At 43.6% G+C, this 10140-nt stretch overlaps 1 protein-coding gene and 1 pseudogene across 1 annotated transcript in view; one reads left to right on the top strand and one right to left on the bottom strand.

Annotated features, from left to right (window-relative positions):
• LOC116858080 (integrin alpha-D-like) overlaps positions 1-10140 on the top strand; it is a 43672-nt gene that overhangs the window by 19821 nt on the left and 13711 nt on the right. Inside the window, exons 4-6 of the mRNA XM_032842642.1 lie at positions 7-121; positions 3986-4116; positions 4781-4926. Coding sequence (XP_032698533.1) covers positions 7-121; positions 3986-4116; positions 4781-4926 — 392 coding nt within the window. The remainder of the gene's footprint in view (positions 1-6; positions 122-3985; positions 4117-4780; positions 4927-10140) is intronic.
• LOC116858141 lies at positions 8546-8957 on the bottom strand (annotated as a pseudogene).

The raw sequence follows: 10140 nt of genomic DNA, 5'->3' as shown, positions 1-10140 counted from the left end.
CCTTAGGCCTGTGGCCCCACCATGCACAGAGTCTGTGGGGAGAATATGTATGCAGAAGGCTTCTGCTTCCTGTTGGGCTCCCACCTGCAGACCATTTGGACCATGCCTACTTCCCTGACAGGTAGGTCCCTACAGAGACAGTGATTCTATGTGAGTTCATGCTGGCACTGAAGAGTGGGCAGAGCACATAACTCTGGTCTTGGCTTCCTGTGTCCATGGCCCCTTCCCAGAGGCCTCAGCAAGCCCAAGAAGGTCTGGGAAAATGGTCTGACCAGGCAAGGAGGGAAGCTCACAGAAGGAAGTCTAAGCTGGTCAAGGGGAGAAAGTTCTGATGGGGCAGAAGGGAGCCTCAGAGAGCTGGCTGCAGGAGACACGAGGTCCTCACAGGTGTCAACAGGTGCAGGGATGCTTTCTGGGCTTTCAGACAAAAGGCCCTGGATGGCGAAAATGTGGTGAGGATGATAGATCCTTGGATAGGATCCAAGAGGGAGGCTGTTCTGGATCATTTATTGCTGAGCTTCTAAGGGGAGCAAATGGTAGGGCCATGGAAAATGTGATGCACAATTTTGCCAGGACTGATGCCTTCTGCATAGAATGGTGCCAGAGACACTGCGCAGCATCTCTCTGAGAGTCAGTCTGAAGAAGTTTGTCTTCTGTGTATTTGGGGCTTCATCCCCTGGGGTTTAATTTCTTCATTGGTAAACTGGGTCTTAATAATCAAGGTGTTTAGGGCTCCTGGGTGGCTCAGTTGTTAAGCATTTGCCTTTGGCTCAGGTCATGATCCCCAGGTCCTGAGATTTAGTCCTGCAGTGGGTCCCTGCTCAGCAGGAAGCCTTCTTCTCCCTCTATCACTTCCCCTGCTTGTGTTCCATCTCTCTGTGTGTGTGTCATTAAAAAAAATCTTAAAAAATTATAAAGTCTGTTTATAAAAAATTATAAAGACTGTAGTCTAAATACATATAGTGTTTAGACCTTGCGTGACACATAATATGTGAATGCTATGATGACTGATCTTCTACCCAGGACCATATGTTTGGACTAGGAGGAAGAGATGATGGGTTCCAAGTCAGAGACAGGGGCCACTCAAAGCACTGACTGAGAGCAGTGCTTTGGACCAGAGAAACCATGATGTCAGGCTTAGTGGGCCTTTAGGCAAAGGTGATGTTGCAGCAGAAAGACCACCCACCCAAATTGTGAAAATAGAGTCTATAGAGGGGACGGAGAGAGTTTAAGGAGGGAGTCCAAGAGCTTTGGGGATACGATGACTTGTCTGGGATATCTGTGCAACCAGGATTAGGGGAGGTGACATTTAAACCCTAGGAGGTAAGTCTCTTCTCCTAGATGTCTCCATCACTCATGAGTGGGATGCCTGATGAAAATGGAACACAAGGGGCACCTGGGTGGCTCCGTGGGTTAAGCCTCTGCCTTTGGCTCAGGTCATGATCTCAGGGTCCTGGGATTGAGCCCCGCGTCGGGTTCTCTGCTCAGTGAGGAGCCTGCTTTCCCCTCTCTCTCTCTCTGCCTGCCTCTCTGCCTACTTTTGATCTCTGTTTGTCAAATGAATAAATAAAATCTTAAAAAAATGAAAATGGAACACAAGCCTGTAAGCCTAGTATAGGAAAATCAAGTTTGAGTAGAGGTAGAAGTGACTGGGTGCCAGACAATGCCAGATGCCTAGTATGTATCTTTATTGCACCCCACAAGATCCTGGGTGGTAAGGCAGGGTCATCCCGTCTTACAAGCAAGAAAACTGAAGCTCAGAAAGTTGAGTTCCTGCTGTTAGGAAGTGACAGAGCTGAGACCTGGAGCCAACCTTGCCTGATTGACTTGGTCTTTTTTTCAGAAGGTGCTCAGTTATAGCTTGATGCCTGCTATTGGAAGCCCAGTGGAGATACTAAAAGGAACAAGAAACAGAAGTGATATTGTGAGGCAACTTGTCACCATGATGGCCTGAGAGAGGATATGAGGGGTGGTTTTGTGGTGCAGCTAACAAAGTGAGAACAAGTACAAGATGTGGGGATGGGGCCTTCTTCTATCAAGCTATGGGGGATATTGAGTGAGGAAGGGGGCAGTGAGGGCTTCTTGGCCTGCCATGTGGGGAGCTGAATTTCCTAGTCAAGAAGGCAGGGAGGGAAGTGGCCTTCCATTTCTTCTCCTCAGGGGTAAAGCACCAGCTGGGTGCATAGGTGGGATGGGGGAGGTATGGGGTGCAAGGAGAAAGTATTTTTGTTTTCGTGGCAGGAAGCCAGCTGCCACAGTTCAGCATCATGCCTCATTACTATCTGTGGTGGCTGATCACCGCAACCATGGGCACAACACAGGATGTGGGGCACTGGTGGAGGTACCAACTGTGTCCTTCACACAGGCCACAAATACTTATGTGAGTTTGGGGTCAATGTCTTACTTGTTTGTGAGTGTAAGGTGTGATTTTCCATTATGGTGGACTCCATGAGGGCAGGGGTGATATCTTTTTTCCAGCTGTGGTCTTAGACCAGGTTTCCTTCTACTCTGAGGCTCATTTGGGAATATTCTTGGGGACAATAGTTCTGAGAGTGTGAAGGAAGCAGGGCTGGGCAGTGAAAGAAGATGGACTGTGGGGCGCCTGGGTGGCTCAGTGGGTTAAAGCCTCTGCCTTCGGCTCAGGTCATGATCCCAGGGTCCTGGGATCGAGCCCCACATCGGGATCTCTGCTTTGCAAGGAGCCTGCTTCCTCCTCTCTCTCTCTCTCTGCCTGCCTCTCTGCCTACTTGTGATCTCTGTCTGTCAAATAAATAAATAAAATCTTTAAAAAAAATTAAAAAAAAAAGAAGAAGATGGACTGTGATGGATCAGAACAGAGGCCTCAGCCAACCCAGAGGAGCTTGGAACATGGCTGGATGCAGGTCATCCCCAGGAGCAGGAGTTGTAATCTTGGGAAAGGCATCTCCTGAGTTATCATCTGGGAGCAATCAATAGCTACTTCTTGTAGCTAGTAATAAGGGCCTCTGTCCTAATAGGGGGTGTGTCTTCTTGGTGGCAAACCTTAGCATCTGCTGTAGGTGTGTTCTTGTGCTTGGAACAATGCCTGGCACACGGTGATGATGGTCATAATAGCTAACCTCCATAACAGCTATGGGGGACCAGGCCCTATCTTAAGTATTTTAGGTACATATCAACACTTTTAAGCCTACCCCATGTGTTAGGCACTGTTATTATCCCCATTTTACAGATGGGAAAACTGAAGCCTAGTGGAGTTACATAAGTTGCCTCAATTCACTAGTAGGTGGCAGAGCTGGGATTTGAGCCCAGCACGCTCAGAATGCACACTTGAATCACTTTGCTAAATTGCCTTTCCCTCGTGCTCTATGACATTCCTAGTGTGTAGTCAATAACTATTTGTTGAGTAGTTGAATAAGGAACCCATCTTGCCTCTGTCCTTTACTACTTTCTCCCCTTCTTGGAACTTATGGAAGAAGGGAAGCAAGGGAATCTGTGAGGTGGGGGTAGGGGTGATGGGGCAACAGATTTTTTTTTTAGTTTAGAACTCTTTTTTTAAATTAAGTTTTAATTTTAATTCCAGTATAGTTACCATACTGTGTTATACTAGTTTTAGGTGTACAATATAGTGATTCAACAATTCCATACATCACCTGGTGCTCATCACAACATGTACACTCCTTAAGCTCCATCACTTATTTAACCCATCCCCCAACCACCTCTCCTCTGGTAACCATCAGTTTGTTCTCTTCCGTTAAGAGTCTGTTCCCTTCTTTTTCTCTCTTTCTGTCTCTGTCTCTCTCTCTCTTTTTCTTCACTCCTTTGATTTGTTTCTTACATTTTGGGCAATGGATTGGGCTTCCTCCATGGAAAGTGGGGAAACTGGCTGGGAATTGATTCCTAGGCCAAGAATGGCCCCTTAACTCTGTGGTGCAGGAAGGGTTTCTGGACCCTAGGAGATGGCTGGGACCCACACAGGCATCTCTGATTCCTTCCTTCTTCTCTACAGAGTGTCCAAGTCAAGAGATGGACATTGTCTTCCTGATTGATGGTTCTGGCAGCATTGTCCAAAGTGACTTTAAGCAGATGAAGGACTTTGTCAGAGCTGTGATGGGACAGTTTGAAGGCACCAACACCCTGGTGAAGACTGAGTCTCCGAGATCTGGGAAGTGAGGGGGTTGGCAGCTGCCTTGGGAAGACCAACCTAGTAGGAAGCCTGGTATTGCTAGGGATTGGCTTAGGGGACCTGTGCCATGATGAGACTAGTGTCCTAGTACAGGGCTGATTTGAGTCCTGACCTGAGGAAATTCCCCCATGGCATTTGATATGTCCCCACATGGCCTGGGAAATATTTTTTTTCTATTTAAAAGCATTGAAAGGATTGCAGAAATAGTTTTGCTGTGAAATTAGACTGAAGGTAACTTGGCCAAATAATTAATGATTTCTTTATTATGTTTCCATGTAACTCATGATTTATCTTATTATTTCCCAGTAATTCGTGCATATGTATGTAGAAATTCTTGAGAAGTGAGGAAATGTAGTCTATAAGTTGATTTCACATGTTATGAAATTTTTTAAAAATTCAAGTTAAGAAATGTTGAGGTAGGAAAGGTTATTCCTTGCAAACTCTGAAAGAAGCATCATTTGGTTTTGATTTTCTAGTTTTCTTTTTGGGCCTCATTTCCCCAGGGTTTTAGCCTCAAAGACACATGGAAAGTTGTTTGTAAATCCAAAGTTACTCCAAAATCAAAAGTTTATTAAAGAATAACTCCTGAGCCCAGGGCATTCCTCTTCTCCTTTGCAGTTTTCCCTGATACAGTACTCCAACCACATGAAGATCCACTTCACCTTTACCCAATTCCAGAGCAGCTTGAGCCCTCAGAGCCTGGTGGATCCCATTGTCCAACTGAAAGGCCAGACATTTACAGCCACGGGGATCCGGACAGTGGTGTAAGTTCCCCCTTCTGCCTCATGTGGATAAGCCACCACACACTTCCTCATGCTGGTCTGCACAGCCCTTCTACAAAGCTGTGGGAACTCTGGGGAAAGGGGCTCAAAAGGGAAGTGAGGGGGCTATATGGAGACTTCCTTAGATTATTCTCCTGATATAGGACAGCACTCCTCTTCACCGTTTCCTCTGCCTGGCCTTGGATTGGATGGACTCTGATTCCAACTGTGGTAGCCAGAGACATGGGCTTTGGTTCATATAAACCCCAGTTTTCATTCTGGCTCCCTGCTGGTGACCTGGGTCATCCTGGGAGTTACTGAGTCTTTCTAAGTCTCAGGAAACTGTCAAGTGTGGATAAACTTACAACTTGGTTGTGAGGATTAAAGGAGATAACATGCATGAGGTGATTCCATAGAAGAAGTGTTGCATATTTTTTTTGTTTGTTTTATGGGCAGCAGACCCTCTCCATTTAGCTCTGAACCGTCCACTAGCCTGACTCCATCTTGAGAGCTAGGCTACACTTATAATAAAGATGAATTTGGACTCTGAAGGAGGTTTCCACAAAACAGTTTTAGACTGACTTATAAACTACCAAAGCAGTTATAAGTTGAGAGAAAGAAAGAGAGAGGATGATGATTTTCTTCTACCGTGTACCATTACTAAAGATTACCTTGTTGGTGGAAGAATGACTCCTTAGAAGCAGTCTCCTTACTGAGCTGGAAGCCCAAAGCAGGGCTCGATCCCAGGACTCTGGGATCATGACCCAAGCTGAAGACAAATGCTTAACTGAATGACTCCTTTTTTAAAAAAAGACTTTATTTATTTATTTCAGACAGAGAGAAAGAATGATCAGTGGGAAGGGAAGAAGGAGAAGGAGAAGCAGGGAGCAGGAAGCCTGATGTGGAGCTTGATCCCTCTACTCTAGTATCATGACCTGAGCCAAAGGAAAACACTTAACTCACTGAGCCACTGGGGCACCTGGATGATTCCTTTTAAACAAGGCCCCAATAACTTGTAGATCAATTGAGTTATTCCCCGGGTAAATGCGATGTTTGCCTCTTTGCTTAGTGTGCTTCTTTGCAAATGTCTACCTATGAAGAACTGGAGGGAAAAAATGGCAAGATGAAAATATGATGATAAGTAAAGGACAGGAGACATAGTCAGGACATCATTTTATGTTGACTGCCTCCACAGCTATACAACCTGTGTCCTCAGTGTTTCTTATTGTGTGAAGTAAATGGGTCTGACTCAGGTCTCTAAAATGCTATGACAGGGCGCCTGGGTGGCTCAGTGGGTTAAAGCCTCTGCCTTCAGCTCAGGTCATGATCTCAGGGTCCTGGGATCGAGCCCCGCATCAGGCTTTTTGCTCAGCGGCGAGTCTGCTTCCTCCTCTCTCCCCCTCTGCCTGCTTCTCTGCCTACTTGTGATCTCTGTTTGTCAAATAAATAAATAAAATCTTAAAAAATAAATAAAATGCTATGACATTTCTATTATCAGAGTAAAATTCCTTTTGCCCATTTTCTAACAATTTTTTAAAATAAACTTCCTTTTAACAGAAATTTCTCATGTATTTGAAAAAATACATTGCATCTTTATCTTTTAATTTGCACTAATAAATAGTTGAACACAGCATCAAAATCTAATGATGTACTATATGCTGACTAATTGAATTTAAAAAGAAAAAAACTAGAGAATAAAAAAAAAGAAAGAACCATTTGACCCAATGCTTAGGTCTAAGTTTTTCCTAAAGAGAGAAGAACCTTCAATTTTTCTAACCATCTAGGTACATAATTGGAGGTTTGGAAAGTTTCTTAGGCATAGGATGGAGGGCTATCTACTTAGGGATATCCGCAATCTATTTTGCTGGAAATTCATTTGCTAGCCATGACACAAACTGCCCCAACTAATCCCAAAAGTCCACTCTGTTTCTCAGATTTCATCTGCCATAGACATCATGCTGCTAAGTTTTTAACCTAAAATGTCTCACACCCTCCAAAGTCTTTGCGAAATTAGAAACCAACTTCATTTGCCAGAATGGTTGACGTTTTATCCAGAGTGGTGCACCCCCTTCTTACCCCCTGGCAGAAACTTGGGAATTGTGGCCAAGTGTTTTCTTTGTGCCTCCCTACCCACTCACTTCCCTCTATCCCCACATTTCTCATCCATGTGAGCTCTTTGCATTAACTGGGTGCTTACCATGTGCCTGCCCGGCTAGGATGACCATAAAGAAATGACTTAGATGGTGGGGCAAGAACAGAAGATGTGGTTCTTATGGGAAATTAGTGGGCTGAACATATTGGATCCTTGACTTCCTGTGCACCCCTGGGTGCCACTCTGGGGATGGTGCTGGAGAAGGGCTGAACAAGGGATCCTCCTACCAAATGTACCCTCTTTACTTCTGGGTGGCTTTTCTGCCTTGAACACTGGCCCCATGGGACTGGACAAACAGGAGGAATGCTTCTCTCCCTTGAATTGAAAGTCACACAGGTATGAGTGAGATCATATGAAAATTGTCTTTCTCTGATTGACTTATCTGGCTTAGCATAATACCCTCCAGTTCCATCCACATCATTGTAAATGGTAAGATTTCATACTTTTTATGGTTGAGTAATATTCCATTGTATATATATATACCACATCTTCTTTTTAAAAAATCAAACAGTTTTGGGGCCCCTGGGTGGCTCAGTGGATTAAACCTCTGCCTTCAGCCTAGGTCATGATCTCAGGGTCTTAGGATCGAGCCCCGCATTGGGATCTCTGCTCAGCGGGGAGCCTGCTTCCCTCTCTCTCTCTCTGCCTGCCTGTCTGCCTACTTGTGATCTCTCTGTGAAATAAATAAATAAAATTTTTCCCCAAAAAAACCCCAAATACATTATTTTAAAAAATCAAATAGCTTTATTTATTTTTTAATTTGATTTTATTTTTTCAGTGTTCCAAGATTCGTTTATACATCACACCAGTGCTCCGTGCAATACATGCTCTCCTTAATACCCACCACCAGGCTCACGTCTCTCCTTCAACCCCTCCCCTCCAAAACCCTCAGTTTGTTTCTCAGAGTCCACAGTCTCTCATACTTTATCTCCTTCTCTGATTTCCCCCAACACCCTTCTCCTCTCCTTCTCCCAGTGTTCTCCATTTATTCCTCATGCTCCACAAACAAGTGAAACCATATGATAATTGACTCTCTCTGCTTGATTTATTTCACTCAGCATAATCTCCTCCAGTCGCATCCATGTTGATACAAAAGTTGGATATTCATCCTTTCTGATGGAGGCATAATATTCCATTGTATATGTGGGCCATATCTTCTTTATCCGTTCCTCTTTTGAAGGGCATCTTTTCAGAGTTTGGCGACTGTGGCCATTGCTGCTATGAACACTGGGGTACAGATGTCCCTTCTTTTCACTACATCTGTATCTTTGGGGTAAATGCAAATTGGTGCAGCCACTTTGGAAAGCAGTGTGGAGGTACTTTAAGAATTTAAAAATAGAGCTACAAATTGCACTACTGGGTATTTACCCCCCAAATCAAACAGTTTTAATCAAGTTAATAGTAAGCAATTAAAGTGCAATTGCATGAAAAGCCCCATATTTCACAAGTTTAAATTATTTTTCATTGTCTTTACTTGTAAGGTGTTGAAAGTGGGATCCACTCTTGAATCTTCTTTCTAGCGGTAAAATAAGGTACATATTGTTTTGGAGTGCCACCCACTTTGAACTTATGGTTTGTCCAGATGAATTTGCGAGCAATAAGTAGGTGGTTTTGTTGGAGGACCATCGGTCATAGAGTGAAGCCAGTGATGCCATTCAGGGGGTGCAATGCTTCCATCATTTCAGTAGTACATATAACCCATCAGTGACAGCCAAAAAACCTGCTTGTTGTCTTCATAGTATTTGTTTCCATATTTGTCTTCCCCCACTAACGTACCAACCCTCATATCATTTGCCCTTAAAAAAACTGCTGGACAGCCTCGGAGGCCACTGTGGCTGCTGAACTCCTACAGCCTGCATTTCAGGACCTGCAAGAACTCCATCTTCTATACCACATCTTCTTTACCCATTCATTTATTGATAGACATCTGGGCTCTTTCCAGAGCTCAGCTGTTGTAGACATAGCTGCTACACAAAACAGAGGATCATAGGAGAAAGGAGGAAAAAAAATAAGGTGAAATCAGGGAGGGAAACAAACTATAAGAGACTCAACTCTAGGAGACAAAATGTATGCAAATGATGAAAAACTGAACTCTACATCTGCAACTAATGATAAACTACATGTTAATTAATTGAATTTAAAGAAAATAAGTTTTAAAAAAAGAAAGAAAGAGAAGAAAAAAAATCACGCAGAAGTGGCATCCCTTCCTAGCCCTTGGAGCTCCTCCCAGTGATGGGTGATAGTGTAGTTCTCCTCAGCAACCATCCCCTCACCCAGAACAGCGGCTTTCCTACTCCCCAGAGCCAAGGCCATCTCAGGGCCTCTCTGACATGGACTGGGGTTGTCTTCTTATTTTTAGAAATTTCATTACAGAAAAGACAAAATTGCAATAACATTAAGGAAATTTTTAGAAAAATTTCTACCAACTACCTCAGAGTATTTTATTATTTTTTTCAGCAAATGTCTGAATAGCTTTATCAAGATTATTTCATGCATTTCTTCTTTCTTTTTTTAAATTATGTTATGTTAGTCACCATACAGTAAATCATTAGTTTTTGAAGTAGTGTTCCATGAATCTTGTTTGCCTATAACACCCAGTCCTCTATGCAATATGTGCCCTCTTAATACCCATCACCAGGCTAACTCTTACCCCCCACCTCCTTCCCCTCTAAAAACATCAGTTTGTTTCTTGGAGTCCACAATCTTTCACCGTTCATCTCCCCCTCTGATTCCCCCCCCCCTTCACTTTTCCCTTCCTTCTCCTAATGTCCTCCATGTTATTCCTTATGTTCCACAAGTGAAACCATATGATAATTTACTTTCTCTGCTTGACTTATTTCACTAGTCATTATTTCCTCTAGTCCCATCCATGTTGATGCAAAAGCTGGCTATGCATCCTTTCTGATGGCTGAGTAATGTTCCATTGTATCTATTGACCATACCTTCTTTTTTTTTTTTTTTACATTTTTTAAAAATTTCTTTTCAGCATAACAGAATTCATAGTTTTTGCACCACACCCAGTGCTCCATGCAATACATGCCCTCCTTAATACCCACCACCTGGCT

This window comes from Lontra canadensis, unplaced genomic scaffold, assembly GCF_010015895.1.
Source record: "Lontra canadensis isolate GAN:19392208 unplaced genomic scaffold, GSC_riverotter_1.0 scaffold132, whole genome shotgun sequence".
NCBI classification, from domain to species: domain Eukaryota; kingdom Metazoa; phylum Chordata; class Mammalia; order Carnivora; family Mustelidae; genus Lontra; species Lontra canadensis.
The sequence above is the reverse complement of the archived record's forward strand: the minus strand, read 5'-3'. Positions and strand labels throughout refer to the sequence as shown.